The 19640-nt window shown below is 41.4% G+C and overlaps 2 protein-coding genes across 11 annotated transcripts; one reads left to right on the top strand and one right to left on the bottom strand.

Moving 5' to 3' along the window:
* The first annotated feature begins 121 nt into the window (after nucleotides 1-121).
* LOC110973635 (histamine N-methyltransferase-like) lies at nucleotides 122-11203 on the top strand. 9 transcript variants are annotated; one of them, XR_015425567.1, is made up of 6 exons: nucleotides 122-561; nucleotides 1162-1479; nucleotides 1609-3699; nucleotides 3738-4278; nucleotides 5791-7724; nucleotides 8335-11203. XR_015425567.1 is itself a non-coding variant. In XM_087137680.1 (4 exons), the coding sequence occupies exons 1-3, from the start codon at nucleotides 357-359 to the stop codon at nucleotides 2004-2006; spliced, it is 921 nt and encodes a 306-aa protein (XP_086993806.1). In that variant the 5' UTR covers nucleotides 122-356; the 3' UTR covers nucleotides 2007-2054; nucleotides 8335-11203. The 9 variants fall into 9 exon arrangements, 2 of the variants coding, with proteins under 2 accessions (XP_086993806.1, XP_086993805.1); XR_015425571.1 differs by lacking the exon at nucleotides 3738-4278 and having other exon boundaries at nucleotides 1609-2054; XR_015425568.1 differs by lacking the exon at nucleotides 5791-7724.
* On the bottom strand, nucleotides 6359-15808 carry LOC110973634 (acyl-coenzyme A thioesterase 8-like). Of its 2 annotated transcripts, XM_022224591.2 has the most exons (8): nucleotides 15699-15783; nucleotides 14384-14449; nucleotides 11973-12228; nucleotides 11305-11444; nucleotides 10565-10790; nucleotides 10037-10191; nucleotides 7990-8178; nucleotides 6359-7679 (listed from the first exon to the last, which is right to left on the bottom strand). In XM_022224591.2, the coding sequence occupies exons 3-8, from the start codon at nucleotides 12071-12073 to the stop codon at nucleotides 7582-7584; spliced, it is 909 nt and encodes a 302-aa protein (XP_022080283.2). In that variant the 5' UTR covers nucleotides 12074-12228; nucleotides 14384-14449; nucleotides 15699-15783; the 3' UTR covers nucleotides 6359-7581. The 2 variants fall into 2 exon arrangements, with proteins under 2 accessions (XP_022080283.2, XP_022080282.2); XM_022224590.2 differs by lacking the exon at nucleotides 14384-14449 and having other exon boundaries at nucleotides 15699-15808.
* Between the last annotated feature and the right edge of the window lie 3832 nt (nucleotides 15809-19640).

The raw sequence follows: 19640 nt of genomic DNA, 5'->3' as shown, positions 1-19640 counted from the left end.
CCACAAATTCTTGAGCCACACAATCTCCTCTTTTTCAAATAAACTGCAGGGGTACTTTTTCAGCGCCTCGATCTGCCGAAGAATTTCCCTTGAATTGGACAGTGCACCCACAGAGTATGCATGTACTTTGGACTTCAGAACCAAAATGGCTGCTCATTATGTGTGCAGTTTAGCATGTCGCTAGCGGTCAATGTGCACTGACGAATAATCCACCATTTTGGTGCCAACCACCGCGTCACTCATGTCGCAACTCTCTTTATAAATAGCGCTGCTGATCCTGGATTTGGATTGAAGTGGTTGAATCACATGTATTCGCAAACTGTCCAGAAAGATTGAAGCACAAACTACAAGGAGCGATGGAGTCAATTCTACTGCCGAGTCTGTACGATTGCCCAGACCGCTTGGGAAAGTCGTACGAAATTTTCTGTTCCCGGTCTGCGAAATTCAGTGAGTACTCCGATTGGGTGGACAAAGTGTTCAGCGAGGCGGTCGTCTGTCAACTCCAAACTACACTGGACGGACAGGAAGAGCTGCAGGTACTCGGAGTAGGCAGTGGATCTGGTGGGTATTTTAGAGTCACGAATTTAGTTGGCCGCTTTCTGCGGGGAATATTGCATGGCCCAATGGTTCTATGGTAATACAAAGCGCTTCCTGTAATCGGGCACAGATCCTACATGCAGCAGCTTGTCTGTTTTATACGAAAGCCCAGTTTTATGACATTATTGTCGTTTGCACGACATGATTATATTCTCCAATTGGTTCTTATGAAATCTATTTGAGAAACTTTTGGGGGAAACAAATTATTCTGACGAGATGTATTTTTCATTAACTTTGTTTATATGGAATGTTTTTCCAAGTTGAGTTTCAAGAGATACATATATAGATAAATTTTCAAGTTTAATTTTTATATAGGGTATCTGATAAAAACGATTTCCAAATATAGAAACAATATATGTAAATATAAATCTTACAAGAACAAATTGGAGAATATATATCTTATACAACAAACATATTTATTGATATATATATATATACTTGTTAAAAAAAGAAAAAAATTCTCATAAAAATGGATTAGCGGAAAAAAAATATACTTAATTTTTTGAAAATTTCTTCTTGATGGCACAACAGGGCTTCTATCGTTTTGCTTCTTTTTTTACTAAGGTATGATCGATTATGCAATGTTGAGGAAGCTTTTGCAACGATTCCCGCGCATCAATAACCGTGTAGTTGAGCCAGATCAAGAAGAGTTAAAGAAGTACAAGGCTTTGGTGCAATCCAAGGCTCGCGAACTACGCGGCGTGACCTGCGATTGGCGGGAGCAGACGATTGAGCAATACCAAAAGGCGGGAGAGTTGAAAAAGTTTCATTTCATCAGCACAATTCACTGCCTGTACCATGTGGACGACTTGGATAGCTCGTTGACTTACCTATACGATCGTTTGGAACGCGGTGGAGTTATGCTGGTTAGTTTGTCATCAGGTGAGCTTGATTAGTGCGAACAGCAGTTGAAGGTGAATAGCTTGGTAATATTTCCCCGTTATTTTTAACAACTTTACAACGATCAATTAGAGCACGTAGGACCAACATACTGATTCCTTACATTTGCAGGTTTGATCATTTACACTTTTGACTCAGATGCCAGTGGTCGTGGTCGTTTCCAGAATCGGTTGCAATCTGTTCATGGCAAATGCCCTCTGTTTACCACAAGGCGATCGTCGGCCGACGTGCGAAGTTTCTTTGACCGCCGTGGCACCTGGTACACTCAACTTCCAATTCCCAGGCGCCTAAACATCACGGAGTGCTTCGACGAAGCCTCAGCGGAGGGGGAACTGCTGACGGATTTCCTCACCACCATCGCGCACTTCAAGCAGACGGCGCCCAAGGAGCTTCAACAGTCTGTGATGGAGTCTCTCGGTAGCAACGATTGCTGTGAGAGGATCGGGGGTCAGGTGTGGCTCGATGTTGGGGATGACGCTTTGATAACTAAGCGAGTCGAAACCACCTAACTCTGAGCAACTAAAAACGGCAGACGGAACAATGAGAATTGCCAAAAGGTTTGTGAAGTTGAAAATGTAATTACAGTTAGCTGAGTGAGTATAGTCTTCACATTTTAATTTCTGAATCTGGCCGGGAAATCGTCCATTGTGTGAAGTGTCACCAACTTCTGAAGAGTTTGTGTTACAAGCTATATTATGTTCAGTGATGTTTAAAACTGGAAGTTTTTCTGAAACCAGTGTTTTTTCTTCCTTATTTCTGCAAGGAATCTTTCTGTCACAGGTCATTCGAAATGGGGCGGGGTGACTTGCGATGGATTAGACTGCGCAGCCTTGTTTTTTTTTTCTCCCAAGATCATGAACTATCACCATTGGAGCAAAGTGGTAAACCACAGTTCTGAATAGGTTCGGCATTCTATTGGTTGGATGAATCCTCGCCATGTTCACTGTCAACCATACTCAGCGCGCACGTCTATGGCACAAATCTATACAGGAATTCTGGACACTTTGTTTTCGCGTAAAAAATAGAGCAAAACAGAAAACGTTTCATTTGCACTGTAAACACATGATCATTTGTGTTCATTATTACCTACAATATTTTCTCTTTTTGTGTTACGGATAACTCAGCGCATATCCTTCATCTAAAAATAATCGGGGGAGAGCATGTGCAGGACTTAGTCAAGTCCATCTGGCATGTTTCGACCGAAATTTGTATCTTTGTGGAGACATGGACGTGTCATGTTGACGTTCACACAAACTGTTCTGTGACGATCGTTCGCTGGTTGTCGGACTCATGTGCACAGTACGTAAGCCAAGCTGTCAGACAGGACTGCTGGATCTTTGAAGACTAGTTTCTACAAATTTAAACGGTCGGGTGAACGCCGACCCTGCCAAAGGCCTATATACAATGTACATACCTGGACTTTGTAAATGTTGCTGAGTAGTTTAGAGCATTGGTGTATATAGAGACAGTAGCGCCAACTTTAGAATCAAAATGGCTGTTTCATGTGATTGTGTAAAGTACAGCACGCAGGGGAAGGTTGCCAAGAGTATAGGAGACTCATAGGCTGTGGGGGTAGCCTACAGGAGCCCCATTGGACTGGGATATGAGGGTGGAACGCCAAATGTTGCTGATGTTGAAACCAATGTCTTGGGGTGCCGAGTTAGCATCCTCTCCACACCGCACGGCCTCCAGGCATTATATAAACTGCCTCATCATTGGAAGTTCTGCAGTCTCCTGACGACAGACTGAGCAGACTGTCCGAAACATTGAGTACCCTCGCTTCTTTTCAGAACCACACTTACTCAAAAGAGGTATCCTTGCATGGTGCTACCGCAAACCTGTTTATCTAACTTGCCACCTTCACTATGGAAAGCTTCTAACTCACGAGCCATATGCATGTTGGTCGGGAGTGCTCAGTTTGTTGGTAGCGATATGATCGCAACGTGTGTATATCCCAGTCGTTTGTGAAACAGCAACGTTCGAATTCAGTTCGACCAAAGGAGCCTCTGTTGCTAACAAAATAGTGTCATCTCTTGGTCCAGCTCGGTGCTCATGATGGCCAGAGCACATGCTTACATGTAGAGGAATCACGATTGGGTGCCGGCGGATGCAACGTGTCTTTTTGAGTTGATTTAATTGCCTATTTTGATTGCCGAGATAGACTGCTCAGAATACAACTTGTGTTATGTTGTCAAAGTAAAGGTAAATTTCATCAGCTTCTCTCTGTTTTCAAAGTAAAGGTAAATTTCATCAGCTTCTCTCTGTTTACAGTGTACATGCATTATTTTATGTACCTCGTTCCCCATGTCAGCCATGCCTGTATATTTCCTGAACTTTTATGAGTGTGTAATTTTTACTGGTCACGCAGTTGTAATTTTAGTGCTGGCTCTGATGGGTGCCTTCTAAAAGTAAAATGAGAATGGCACTTTTTTACTTGATTGAACCTGTTATATAACGCCTCTACTCTCACTAGTTTTGTTCCCGTTTGCTGAATGCGAAAGCTGCATGATTCTTTTTGTTCGTATGGAATGTCTCATTCTGCATTTAAGGCTTAATAGCGGGCTGCTCGGCCTCGGTCGGTGTCAGTTATGGTGTGAGTGCAGGTTGAGGTCGGCACCACTGTCCCGAAGAAGGCTGCGTTGCTGCTTGGCTCTACCTGTGGGCTACCGGTGGTGATTGGTGCTGGCGTCCGTGCTGGTGTGGCGGTCCTGTCCAGGGGGTGCGGCCTTGATGTCTGTGCTCACCGTTCTGCACCGACCGGGCAGCGGTCTGTATTTTTTGGTAAGTTAAAGTTATTGTTCTGTATTAATGTTTTCCTTTGCTTGGCCGAGTTGTGTGTTTATTAGTTGTTACTTTAACGTTATTTATGCATGGCCGCTTTATTAATTTTGTTTTGCTTGGCATGGCCGTTTTTAATCTCGTTAATGCAAGCCCGTTGTTTTGTTTTATGTGGTTTATTTTGTTAAATAAAATAATGTTAATAATTCTATGTATTGGCCAATTGTTGAGCATATTTTCTGTGTTTGAGTTTGGCAAGGCTCTAGTTCGTAACAAACCACTAGCTTGAGCGTGCGATATGGCCAAGAAATTCATTGGACTACATTCTTAATGGGAGTTTTCATTGCTGTTATTTTCCATTGAATCCATGCTACCAAATTGTTAATAGCTCGAATGAATTAAGTAACCTTTTTCTTGCAGTAAATTCCAGAAGCCAGTTTGGCGAGTGGTAGTCTTGGTCCAAGACGTTAGTGATCGACAGTTGTTTTATTTCTGTTGAAAAGCGCCCTCGCACAACAAGTTTTTACTTACTCTCACTAACGTCTTGGGAATCTTGCGGGAATGGGGGTGCGGCAGTTGTATGCAAATGACCCCAAGTACTAAATATTTATAGCCTTGGTATTATAATTATGTACATGTACTTCGCGTTCGAAGTTCGAACAACATGGCGGCTTCACGTGAGCAAGTACCCTGTCGATAGTGTCTGGTTTGTGGGAAGGGACAAGTGACATATAAGAATAAATTCCAAAGGTTTCAGTCGCTCACTTTGGTTCAAGGCTAATGATTTGAGACGTACAATGACAATAGCGAGAGACTTTGAGACAAAATTGTTCCTGGAATCGAAGTAGAGTGGCACTGATTGAAAAATCACACTTTTACCAGAGCCAGTGGGTAAGCGAACAAAGACGTCTTTACCATCTAGTGTAGCGTCTATGGCTGCAGACTGCTTGGGTTTCAACTTCTTAATGTTTAGTTTTTCACCGGCATACGATTTTTCTTCCTCTGTCGTGTCTGTGTTGACGGGACTGCAGACAGCCATGATGCATGTGACCTTACCATGGTGTATTATTCAGGTCATCGGAATTTATTATGCATGCAATTTAGCGAGTGCTGATTGGTTCCCTTGGAAAGCCGAGGGAAAAGTAAAGAACAAGTTAAAACGCTGTTGCAAGATATCAAACAGTAAGCCATTGCAATAATCAAGTCGCGACGTACAAAGGCATGTACCAATTTTTCAGTCGAAGCTTGGTCAAGCAAATGCCGAATTGTACCGATTCTTCGTAAAGCATGAGATGCAGACCTGCATAACTTTGCCCCATGAGGCGACATAGTGTTTGCCTTATCAAAAGTCACTCCCAGATCACAAATACTATCAGAAAGAAAAATGTCAACACCACCCAGCCGTAGGCCTATATCACGTGGGAGTGGCGTGGTAACCGGACCAAACTTAGATGAAAGCTTTATCACTTCAGTTTTCCCTTCATTCAAAACAAGCTTATTGTCTCTCATCCACAGACGAACGTCTTCAATACAGTTATCTATCTACCCCATTGGCACCCCTGCACAACCGCACGTAACATACAGCTGAATGTCATCAGCGTACATCGTACAATCCAAACCATTCTCATCAATAATGTCTGCTAATGGAGTAATGTAGAGACTAAGCAAAATCGGCCCAAGGACAGAGCCTTGTGGAACCCCACATTCCAGTGGTGATGCCTCGGACGCCATCGATCGAACACTAACACGCTGCGTCCTATTACACAGGTGCGACGACAACCATTTAATCACAGAACCCTCAATGTTGCACCTATTCCGCAACCCATGAATTAAAATCCGATGATCGATGGTGCCAAAGGCAGCTGAAAGATCCAAAAGAATTACAAACACATCAGACTGTCTAGCGAGAGAGCACAACACATCATTCTGAACTTTAACAAGGACCGTTTCCGTGCTCTAACCCTCCCGATAGACGGATTGACCTTTACAGAACAATATATTTTGAGAGAGATAATCATTTAACTGTAATAAAGCCGACTTTTCAATAAGTTTCGAGACAAATGGCAAAGACGAGACAGGCCGATCATTTTTTAAAACGTTATAATCAAGCCCGCGTTTCTTCAACAACGGACGGACAATAGCATAACAAAATGTAGAAAAATACCAGTATTAAATGATGAATTAATTACATCAGTCAACAAAGGAGCAACAAGATCCACACATTGTTTCACTAGATACGTTGGCATAGGATCAAGTTGACAAGATTTAGCTGGAAAATGATTGATCATTAATATAACTGTATCCTCAGAAAATGTTTCAAAAGTGCCAAATGAACATGAATTTAATCCTGAAATATCGTTTAGGATATATATATATATTAATATCAGGAAGATTCTTACGAAGATCGATAATTTTCTTTCTAAAAAATCCGGTAGCAATTCAATATTGATATTATCAGGTATGACAGATGCTAATGCCCTCTTAGTACCACTAATCTCATCGACAATGAGGAACAACGTTTTAGTGTCCGCACCCTCAATGCGACACCTATGATAAGAGGCATAAGTAGCCGTCAGGCATGTTGCATAAGTATTGCGAACGGAAAGGTAAGCATTATGGTCTTCAGCTCGTCTCGATTTAATCCAGCGACGCTCAGCTCAGCTCGCCGGAGGAGTATTCGCTCATGTGCAATTGACTGATTAAACCACGGCATCCGAGGTTTTTCCAGCACACGCCTGTTGGTAACCGGTGCAACCGTATCCATAACAGAAGCCAGTAAAGCCACACGGCACCAGTTGCCTAATTGAAAAGGATATTTGATGAAGTCCCAAATTTCGATGGGGAAGGGGATAGTGCTGCCAACGCCACGTACTCGGTGGTAAAGTCGACTTTAAACTCCCATGTTGGGGTCCCTGTGCTACCAGCCTGATATTCTTAAAAAATACAAAAGTTCCTTTTTGCAAAAAAAAAAATCCAAAATTGGAGACTTTATTTTATTGTTGGTGTTGACTTCAACACATTGTCACTGAAATCATCTTAAGCATAAAATTGACATTCTATGTGTTTGTAATGACTAGGCCTACAGCAGATGACATATTCAAACCTGTGAGAATACGTAAACATTTAAAGCAAACCAAACATTAAAATTAAGCGCGATAGAGTCCCTCTGTCGTCCTTCCTATTTAAATACCATTGATGCTTCATTTTGAAATTTCTGGGCCCATGGCCAATCTTTCTCTGGCTTACATCGATCATAATGCACGCATTGCAGTAATAACTTAAGATTATGTATTTCACTAAAGTTGATCACAGCTTCGGTCTCATGACGCACTCTTGTGAGGTGGAAACGACCAGCGTCCCGTCGCGCCGCCAAAGACGGCCGAAACTCATGCCACGGGACGCACCTGTTGGCGGAAAATAAGACAACATTTCCATAACGCTGTCCAAAGGTGGGTCGGTCTGACACATATCTGTATTTTCTCAGCCTCGATAATGCGTTCGCCCGCAAGTATTTGATCACGGGTTGGATTGATCGAATTGCTAGGAAGGAATGGATCATCGTGGCAATAGCCTATAGCAAATTTCCACTTATATACAGCAATATACACTGCTGAAACAGAACTTTGTGGCTTTCGGGACATTCCAAACACGGCCCAAGACCATGGTACCACCACAATAATGTATTCTTGGCCGGGGAAATGGTCTTCAACTCACCGGTCTTGGGGCTGTCTATCTCGTACAACATCCATTCGTCGGCGCGGAAGGGCGCGTGAAACCAAACGGAATGGTCCAGGGAGGCAATCAGACCCTTTCGAATATGCCTGTGGGGCATGTAAGCTGTCCAGGCCAGGAAGACATCAGATATGTAGGCTGCAGCACAACGGTGAACTTTCTCGTCCCCACCTAAATGAAGACATTGAGTGATCATGCAGGGAAACATGTACATGTACTTTGACTAAAAGGATTGATTCACAATACTGTGCAGCCCCAGCAATAACTGTATCCCCTGACGTTGTTTGTTTTGTTTTGCTTTGTTTTGTTTTGTTTTGTTCTTTCAAGCTCGTGCGTTGACATCAGTAATTCGGTGATGTTTCACCAGCTGTACCACGCACAGAAGTCGGCATGCATCCAGCGGGTGAGATAATTCCCGTCAAGAGTGACAAAGCCAGGTGTTGTTTAGATTTTAAATGCAGTTTGACATAGGAAAAGTTCAGTTTACAGTTCCTTTTTCCTTTTGAATCTTCCTGTTTGTTAATGTAAGCCCTAGCGCTCCATTTGCAGTCTGGCTACACTCACCATATAAGCAGACCATACATGTACACGTATTGTTTCTTGTATTGTGTGGTCTTCTGCTTGAGTCCTGTCTGCTGAAGTCATTGATTGAAGTCAGAGTGCTTTCAAATTCATTCATTTACGACACACACTGTGTTGGTTTAGGGGTTTACATTTTGGATTTTAAATTTCTGGTTTTAGTAAATCTTGGTGACTTTTCAATGGTTTAACGGTTCAGTGTAAGCCACTGCATCACCCCCTTGCTATTTCTATAAATAATTTTTTGTCCTTTTTGTTATCGAGATCTTGAATTGGCGTCTGAGTCTATTCAATCGATTTTGCATGATTTCTCCTCCAAAGATCCTCAATTTACTGAAAGTAGGCCTATCTGTAGTGCAAGTTCCCCACAATTTCCAGGTAACACAGGCATGCAACTGAAGAAATTTAGGTACGATCACGGCGTCACATCTGGTGCCCAGGAGGGAAATTGCGAGATCAGATTGTGAAAGCGTGGATAAAATACAATGGTATTAGAGCTACGCGCACTCACTTTGTGACAGAGAGGGCGTTTTGACTTTTTCCCACAATGCAGTGTGCTGACGGGTTCTGTTGACAGCGCACCACCTTCATGCTTTCGAACCAGAATTGTGTGGTGTAGGTACAGCTACACTGTTTGGATTGCCTTCCACAATAAATCACATGTTTAAAGTGTACATAAATGTTTCACATTTGTGAAATAAACGTAGTTTAATAAATATGACAACATATATGTTGTCTGCAGTGCCTGTTAACAAATTGGATGCAAGTCAGCCAGGAGACCCTTTTTAGTCCTGTTTCTGAATGACTTGTGTGTTTGTGTTCACTTTTTGTACAAAACGGTGTATTCATGTATTTTGAAAAGTTTTTCAGAATCTTTTCATTGTGATTTGAATGTACAGATTTTTTTTACCTACAAAATAATAAATCAAATGGAATGATAACAAACTTGGTAGACATTAAGGATGTCTGCACTAAAAATGCAGGGGATGTGGGTTCGAATCCACACATGGGCAAGGTTGTGATTGGGCTCTCCGAAAGCAATAAGACTACATTGCTGAACAAATAGTTTGAATGAATATTTTGAGGTTTTTTTTAAAGATAACATGGAAAGCACAGTGGAGGTGGAGGTGCATGATCAGCTGGACACAAATCTTCGACAAAAAAAAAAAAAGATCTGAGTAGGATTTGAACCCGTGACCCTCCGCAATAACACACAAGTGCTTTATCAATTTTTTCCACCTGGCCTTATGATGACAATCTCTCTGTCAGAACATTTTTATTCAAAGTAGTGCTACATTGATAATTTAATTGTCTAAAGTGTTAGATATTTCAGTATAATTTCCCACACATCCCAGGAATTAGGGTTTAAAATATAATCACTCTTGAACTAACATACTCGGTCATCAATACTTATTAAAAATGTCTGCGAGGGATATTAATGATATTTTACCTAGTGTTCCTTTGACTCGAACCCAGACGAGACATCTTGGGTCTGCTGGTGTCTGTCTCATCAAGACTGCCTTGGCATCTACGTGCCTGTACTCTAACATGCTGCCAGACCCATCGATGCGGCGAATCTTGGTTTTCACCTCCTCAGACACAGCGCTGAAAAACAACAGAGGCACAGAGCAGTGAAAACCAACGATTTAAATCAGTTCTCCAACCAATACCCCTCACTGTACTGCATAACACAGTTCCCTGTACATGTACCTGTAGAATCAGCCGCTGAGGGTTTGGACATACTTTCGTAACTAAAGGGAGTTTCCATGCCGATTTCAGTGTAACAAAAAAGTCATCCACAACATCCGTTGAGACGTCGGTAATTTCTACGAAAAATTGCTTCAGAATTCAAAGCTTTTTACAATTAAATGACAAAAACATTAAATGGGGGTATACTCAATACCATCAGTCGTTTGCCACCTTTGAAGAGATTACGACACAAGTTTGCAGTTTAGGTCCTGTTTCTTTTTTTTTTTACCTAAAATATTTATCGACCAGATCACTGACGCTCAGCAGGTTCTCCGGGAGGGGGACCTGTGGCATGGTGGCCTGGTGATTAAAAGGAGACTCCTCCTTGGCGTGAAAGGACACTATCATGACCAAGATGGTCTGTCCATTCTGTATGGCGTGGACGGTTCGCGTGGAGAAGCTCCGCCCATCGCGAAGGCTCTCCACCCGATACAGAACAGGGACTTGCGGATTCCCTGAGGAGTAAAATAGGAAATATTTTGAAATTCAAACCCTGATTAATCTCAAAGAAAGCACATACCGGTACCCATGCCTAACTGAAGTGCTGTGAGACTGCACTCTTGCGCTACATTTGTCCTCATTAAACACTGTGTGTTAGAATTAGGGCAGTCCTAGATTGTAAATCCATGCAGGTTTATGTAGTATGTTACTGAGGAGTTCATCTTTCCTTTCGTTCTTTTCACAAGCGTTCAAATGTACATTATGGGAGGGGAGGGGTTTATAACCTATATAACTAAGCTTTTTAACTTGGGAAAATTGGGCAAATCATCCTCCTGCGTACCTTTTGGACGCTAGTGAAAAGGGTGACAAAGGTGGATGACCCCTTAACATAGGCGGATTTCATCTTATTTTTCAGGTTTTTTATTTGTTTGATTTTGAAAAAAAAATTATCGGTTGGTTGGTCAGTCTATCATTTGCTGGTTATTTGTTGGTTGGTGAGATTTTCTAAATGAGGAGCTCTTAGCCTACCTTTGTGTGTAAAGTAACAGTGCAATGAGTTGATGTTAAGCTCTGGCTGGACCGTTTTGCTAGCAGCTACCAAGGCCTGAGAGACCACCAGCCCTCCGTACAGCTGCTTGGATTCAAACTCTCCCCAGTGGTCTGAGGCTCTGAAGTTAAAACATTCATTTTAGCCTCCGCGGTAAACCCTTCTGGCTTCACACAAGTGCCGCTTTTAAAAGGTAGCTGAGTTTATAACACTTGAAAATACGGGCATTTCACATTAGTGCGCCTCCAAGAGTTTACAACGCGTTGGCCAATCAGAATGAGCGAAATAGGTCGACCCAACGCGCGTTTGGAAAGGGTCGACAAATTTCACGTGTTGTGATTGGCCAACGCGTTGCAAACTTTGGAGACGCACTATTGTGAATCGCCCGTATTGTGATGATCTAATGCAGAGTTCTTCCTGTAGAATCTAACCGATTAACTGAAAATTGTTCCCCCCTTCTTTTGTTTCGGTTTTTTTACCCATTGCAATCAATACCTGCATTTAAGTAACTAAATATTGTTCCAACAAATTATACAAATTCTTTTCTTACACCCCCTTCCTCCAAAAGGTCACTGTATCGTAAAAACCCTGCAAATCGCTGCCCGTTTATATGAGCCAGTCTAGAACTGACTTTTCCGAGCAAGCTTACCTGTATAAATTGTGTTCAATCCGTTCAATGTCCAGCACAGTACTTGGAAATTTACTCGGTTCCGAGTTGTCGTCACCCATATCTGCCACAGGGGTCCCCATAGTCAAAACTGCTTCTTCGAATTCGGGTATCACCTATCGCGTCTCGGCACAAAGAAACTTTATACCACATGCACTTGCTGAACCCGTGGAAACGTTTCACACTCGCCTCGCACTGTACTGTGACAGCTCGTGTTCACGTTCACCGTCAACATCACCTGTTGGGAATCCGACGCATTTGTTATTTTGAAGAAATATTATACAGTTTTGCTATCACTAGAAGTTAAGGGAATCATCTGATATGAAAACGGTTAATTCAACTTGATTGATGTTTCAACCAAAGATTGTATAGCGCCGCGCGGCGGCGCAAGATGGAGAACTGACACATGGTTGGCAAGCTGTTTAAATTGAGCATGCATGAGGTACGGGGGCGGGAAGCTCTATCCACGAAAAGAGAGCAGCAATATTCAGGATAAATAAATATTTACCCTGAATAAGAATGAAACTTATATTTATCGTAAACAGAAATGTTTAACATTATAACGTAAAACCGTTTCATCTCCAACGCGTTGGAGATGAAATCGGGGGTTTTGGGTGTGTTCTGTGGTTACTGGTTACACTGGTGTCCGCCGTGCAGCTTGTACTAGCGTAGGCTTAGGCCAAGCAATCCCACGGCACGTTTTACTACAAGACTCTTCATAACTACTGACTAATTGCCCTCAAAAAGTGGAGTTCTGATACTTCTTGACACCTGTGAACCGGTATGATGTCTTGAATATCCGCAGGTTTAAGTTTGTGGGAAGAGATGAAAAAAGAACAGCTGGGTTTTTAATTTAAAAAAAAATACAATATTTCTTGTGACCATATAATTTCCTATTTTATTTTTAGGAAATGAAGTTTGGTTGCCACAGTATTAATATAAAAATGAAGACAGACACGTTGAACTTTTTTTAACCTCAACACCTTCTGATCTTTTGTGGCGTGCGTGTAGGCCTATCTTTCTTTGTTTTTTTCTTGGCAAACAATGGTTATGCATTGAATATTTAAATAACACATGAATAAGTGTAACTATTTAATACCGGAGAGACATGAGACTGGGTAACTAAAAATCTGCTTGAAAAATCTGGATGTGTAGTCCCACACGAAATGTATCTAATGTAGACCTCAATGCATGGAATTATAAATGCAACGATATTGTTAACATGAACACAACCACCACATTTTTATGAGGACTAAACATGATGGTAACAGTTGTAAATGAGACACCAAAATGTGACATTGCAATAATGACGGGTTAAAAAGTCCGTAATGACTGTTATAAATGTTGTTTGATTTTTATTGTTGTGTTTGATATTGTTATGCCTTCTGAATGCTTGTACGTATGTTCAGTTGAACAAGGAGAGGTTGCGACCTTCGTCGTGTCTTCATGTGTGTCATCAAAGTGGGCACTGCTTTCCATTTCACCAGATTGGTAAACTGACTGGGTTCAAAATGATTGGAACACAGGCGGTAGTTTTTGTCGAGACACAATGGCGTTCTCTTCAGAAGATCCTCCCAGCGGGTGTTTTGAACCCAGCGTTGGCATCTATAATGAGAAATCTTAACGAAACAACCACTTAGTACAATTCAGGGTTTTTTCTTTAGGGCAACAAGTCTGAATTTTGGAAAAATTGTGACTGTTTTACAAACTGTATAGTTCGGCAGAATGAATTGGGGACAAACTGTTTGTTTTACAAACTATATCTATTTAGCTCAGTGCTTTTGTTATTTTAACTGCTTATACTGTCTGTGAAATAAAGAAAACTTGATAAAACTCTAAAAGAATGTGGTGTATTTTTCATCGTTTGTCCAATGTGCCAGTAAATACATGCAGCGTAGGCCTGTTAACTAGGATGTTAAACCTGCGGCTAGGCCTTTTACATGCATTCACGAGTCAAAGGGGTTCATTACAATATGAACGTCATTAATTTGGGGACTCAGCCTAGCTTAACTTATGTCTTGATTCTCAGCACGATTGTATGCCTTGTTTTTGGTAAATTTCACCTTTCACTATTTAAATTACTACTCACCTGTCTTTGTTCTTCGGAAAGTTCCGAGCTTTTCTTGAACCTGCTTTTGCAGTTGATGGCTGCCCACGTCTTCGCCGACATTGTACTTCGCGATCGAGACATACATGTACAAGGAGCGCCGCCCCGCATTTTTTGTACTTGGCGCCCGCAAATTCCGCGTTTCAGTGGACAGTTCTCCATTTTGCACCGCGTAGGCGCTATACGATCTTTGGTTTCAACTTTATTCGTCTTGAAAAAAAAAGGTCAATCCTCAAGTTGAGCGCTGTGATGACTCACAACAAAATCACAGTGTGTATAAGCCTACCTTCCAAATGGCTCTTATACTGCAAATTTCAATCGTTAAGCAAATCTGCCTGCAGGAGACATGGACCTAAAAACCGAATAGTATAGACTTGTAAATTGTAAGGGAATTCATTCTGCGGAATGATTTTAGAATTAAAACTTCATTCCAATGGTGCGCTGCGGGCGCTATAGTATGAGAAGTGGCAAGCGCCGGGTGTCGATATTTCATTGAGAAATACGTGAGATAAAAACAAAAGATCAGGAACCAGGAGACACGGTCATTCTGCAGATGTCCTACCAGTAGCTTTATTTAGGCCTACAGATGACCTTTCTAAGGCCTGTACTTTGGAACTGGATCGGTGCTTTAATAAACTAACGACATTGGGTACACTGCAAAAACTCAGGTGTTAAAATCAACACTTGTTGGTGTTATCAGATGACCACACCATAGGGTGTTACTTTAGCACTAATGACGTTACTTTACACACCTGTAAGTGTTACAGTGCACTGGAGGGTGTTAAAAGTAACACAAATATTTCAACACCAATGAAAAGTGTTGGTGTAGTCCTCTGATAACACCGGGGTGTTAACATCAACACCCAACTTTTTGCAGTGTATCAGACTTATCTAATTCATGTAGGGTTTATAAGTCATGCTGCTTAATGTGTAAACATAAACCGGTGTCTGTACACACAGATATGGCGAAGAGGTCGAAATGTGAAGCGCACGTTGACATCATTTTCCTACTTTGCTGAATTCATGATCTGGTGCAACGATCATAAATGCCCCGTCCTTTAGTTGTGATACACCTTCCTCTATTGATGAGGTACTGAGGTAGGTATTCGTTTGCACATTTTGATTAAAACCTTTCCTCTTACATGTATATGTTAGAGAAACATTCGCAAAAGAATAACTATGATGGGGGGACTGGAGAGTAACAAGTTTTCTGCAAGTTTAGGCCCACGTGTCACTATTACCCCCCCCCCAATAAAAGCCCACAATAGACCTATAACTTTGCAGAAAAACCTCCCGATGTAGTGGATCTATTGCCAATCTTGAAACAACTGTGCATCATGAAGTCACATTGACCTGAATTCACAACGCCTCTGGCCATCCGGCGAAACCCCTCATTGCTCTAATCTAACTCGCAAACGTTCCCGGATGTGTGACCTAAGATTGAAAACGGACGCATAAAGCAATATTGCGGCTGAACCACTGATTTTGGAACCTCACTTACTGGCCATGTGTGTACATGTACGGGCGTAGCTTAGCACCAAAAAATTTGCAGCCCCCAGCCAAAACTTTAAAGGGGGGGGTGATTGTTACTCGAAACATACCACAACGGCCAATGACGGATCAGCATCCTTTTTTGCAGCATCACCAACTGACCATTGCGCTGGACGCCATTTTGTGTTGAGGTGGGTGACCGGTGATCCGTGACCCACTACAGGGTCGTTCCATTTTTTCGGGGTATACTCAGTCGTTTGGACAGGATGAGCTACTGAACTTGGAGTCAATGGCGTAGCCGGGGGGGGCAGGGTGGGCACGTGCCCACAGAGATTAACTTAACGATATAAGCCCATCACGCATCTTCCGTCGCCGGGCGCGGTGTGTGAAGAAAATTTCAGGGTGAGTTGAAAGGCCCCTTTACATCAAAGTTAGTTTAACAAATCTGTCTGCAGTAGAAATGAGCCGAGAACTGGAATGAGGAGTTCTCAGTTTTAAAAAATGCTGTGACGACATCAGATGTTGGATGGCGATTAATTTTTTGAAGCTAAATGATGATAAAACAGATTTGCTTATCATTGGATCGTATATGTCGTTGAGCAGAATTCCTAGGACTGTTGTGAATATAGGTAATCACAATATTACCGCACTCTCTGAAGTCAAGTGGGTGTGATTTTTGACAACAAAATGAATATGCAGTCCCACATCAAGAATGTCTCTCGCACTGCAATGTATCACCTGTACAATATAAGCAAAATTAAGCGTTATTTGGGCCAGTCAGTCACGGAGCAGATTATTCATGCACTTGTTACGTCTCGCATTAACCATTGTAACTCTGTTTTAATTGGTCTATCGGCGTCAGTCCTTGCTCTTTTGCAGAGAGTCCAGTATGCTGCAGCAAGACTACTCACCAATGGCAAGAAATTTGACCACGCTACTCCTGCGCTGATGCAATTTCATTGGTTGCCAGTAAAATACAGGGTAATTTTTAAAGTGTGTCTCCTGATATTTAAATGTCTTCACGACTGTGCTCCAAGTTATTTAAGTGATTTGCTTGATGTTAGGATTCCCGGTCGATTCACCCGTTCCTGCGTTGGGCTCGTCTAGGCTTACTCTCCCTAAAACTAGGCTGTCTTCTGCTGGCGAGAGGATGTTTTCTGTAGCTGGTCCCCGTCTCTGGAACCAGCTTGAAGTTCAACTTAGAGAGTCTAGGAATGTGGAGAGTTTTAAGACCGGGCTGAAGACGCACCTTTATAAACAAGCATTTTTAGTTTCTTAGTATTGATTTTAACTTTGGTACATATAGGTTTTATTTATTTCTTATTTATTTCTTCATTCATTTAATTATGTATTTCTTTATTTATACTTATACTGATGTACAGCGCCTGGGAGCAGCTTGATGGATTGGTCGCTTTATAAATGTCAATTATTATTATTATTATTTATTTTATTTTAAACAGTTTATCCTTCCGACAATAGAATAAAATAGGGAGTCATTCGGTACACCGGGAACTTGTGTGAGTAGAAAACGGCTAAACATTCAAGCATACCCGTTTGTAAATGTAAGTCTGAGTAATCCTCCTACACTGCTGACTCTTTCCGTGTTTCGGTCACTGTATGTTTCAATTGTCTGAGTTAAATGCTGTGAACAAATTAGTCCGGGACGTCGGTTTCATCTCTGTCCCGCTGCTCTGTAGTTTCATTGTCAAAATTCACACTGACAGCGGTTCTCGCAAACGAGGTAAACCCTTTCCGCGCCTCACTAGCAGACTATGGCGTTACCGATGGTCAAGAATGGACGTACCGTATAATAGGGCAATATCGAGGGTACTGATTTCGGAACTACAACTAGGCCTACTACCGACTCGAGTCCTAGGCCTATAGTGTAGCTATATTAGTCGATTTCTTTTTCAAACATGGACAAATTATAAACCGAATTAAACCTCTTGATAAGAGAGATGCGATGTTACAAACCCCATTAAAATCAATGCACCCCTTCAGGAGTTATGGCTTCTTAAAGGTGCTTAGAAGTGTTCAGGTGAAGTTTATTGATTTTAATTTACATTCATGGAATTTTCCATTCTTGCGTCAAATATTGTCAAATTATATATCAAAGTACTTGATGTGAGCAATGCAGTGGTGAACCAGATTTGAAATACATGCATCAAGCTTGAAGTTTCACTTTGATGAAGATGTCCAAATCATGGAAATCTTATCGGCAATTTGAGTAAACTATCTTCGAATTGTTCTACTCCCACGTCAGGCTCACATTTTCCATAACTGACCGATCATTTAGCAAATTAAAGCTCTTGGTGAGCAAACTATTACTTTTGAAAGAATTGTATTTATAACTTCCCATTAAAGGGTTACAATGCTCTGTGATTATTACCTCTTGATGCGTCTCTGGAAACGCGGCATGTACACTCTCTGCTATACTAAATTGTTTATAATGTGTTTGATGGAAGGAGAAAATTACATTATGTGTGACACGGGAAAGTTGACACCAGACACATATACATGTTTGGTTCTCCTTTCCAGATCTTTAATGGTGCAAAAGAAACCCTGAAATGATAAACAAATAAATTGCTACATAAATACTAAGGTAAAGGATGTACCATTCACGCAAAGAAATATTTAAAACAAAGCTCAAACTAAACCTGAAGTTCACTTAGAATGAACAAGACGCATGTAGGCCTAAAGGGCACACATGTGCTTCCACCTGCCCCGACCATCAGCGCATAATTTAACCAAGTGCAATGACCTCAATGGTAACTGCAAACTTGCATCAATCCTTCTACCATTATAACCCAGGAATCCATCAAGAACTCTCTTGAAACAATAAATAAGTGCATCGATTACATAAGCAATGGACAATAAATATACCACTTGCAATGTCACAAAGATCACTAAAACAATATGAGTGATAGCAATAACTTTAACCTGCACTCTGGTGATAATGAAGTAGTGCACCATAAACAACTGCAGAGTGACTGGTATGCCAGTCTAGTAATCTACCACGAAGTCTTCCGACTGTGCTTAATTAACTAAACACGAACAATAGGCTTCCCAGTACTGGGGAATAAAACTGGCTGGCTGATCCCTAGCTGTGCACAGCAGGGTAGGCAAGACCGTTTACACTTCAATGAATATGGGGCAACTTGAGGATTAAGGAACTACTTCACTTTACCATGGCCAGACATATATAGTGCACCTAACACATGGTACATGAATAAATCAACACAGTTCACTAAACGACATATATGCACATTATCCTTACTGTCTCTAAAGGAAAAAAATGAATCAATATAACAAGAAACTAAACTGATCCTGACACTCTCCAAGTGGCTCAAGCTTTGCCTCCTCACAAATCAAGGTGGATTGTTCTAAAAGTACTTCATTGATAAGAAATGCAACAAACACAGAGCTCATACAAATGTTATACAAGCTACTCATCTTTCTACTACCCATATACACTGTTCATCTTTCAATGCCATGAAAGACAATAACTATATTTCTTGGTTTCCCTAGTTCACTGTTAACTATCAAATGACTGGAAGAGTTAATCTGAAGTCACCAGGGAATTCATAGATAACTCTAGACAATAAAGTTGGCCTAAAGAAAACCATTAATACCTTTAATTGAAAACATTATACATTATAAGAGGAACACTACATCATCAGAATGGCTGAGTTCGGGAGGCTTGTTCTCATATGTTCACGAACAGCTCGATTTGTTGTTCGTGGGTCGGTCGCTCGAACGCCGGGAACAAACAAGCGGTTACCGATGGTAGTTAGTGACAAGAAACATGCAACATGGCGGCGTTCATGTAGGCTACGTTATTCGAGAGTTGATGTTTGGATGGGCTGAATTCTTTTCTATACAAACAGGAACATTCATTTCTGTGTTATACGGAAAATCATTAATGTTAATTTTGCAAAACTCCCCATTGTCTATGGCTTTGGAAGCCATCTCTCTACTTTTTGCAGCTGTTCAAAAATCAAAATCTCACGAGATTTTCCATGTGTTCCTGTGAAACCCTGACGAGGAGGTGG

Source organism: Acanthaster planci, linkage group LG06 (assembly GCF_054643075.1).
Source record: "Acanthaster planci isolate LZ-2023a linkage group LG06, COTS_SCS, whole genome shotgun sequence".
Classification (NCBI taxonomy): domain Eukaryota; kingdom Metazoa; phylum Echinodermata; class Asteroidea; order Valvatida; family Acanthasteridae; genus Acanthaster; species Acanthaster planci.
The sequence above is the reverse complement of the archived record's forward strand: the minus strand, read 5'-3'. Positions and strand labels throughout refer to the sequence as shown.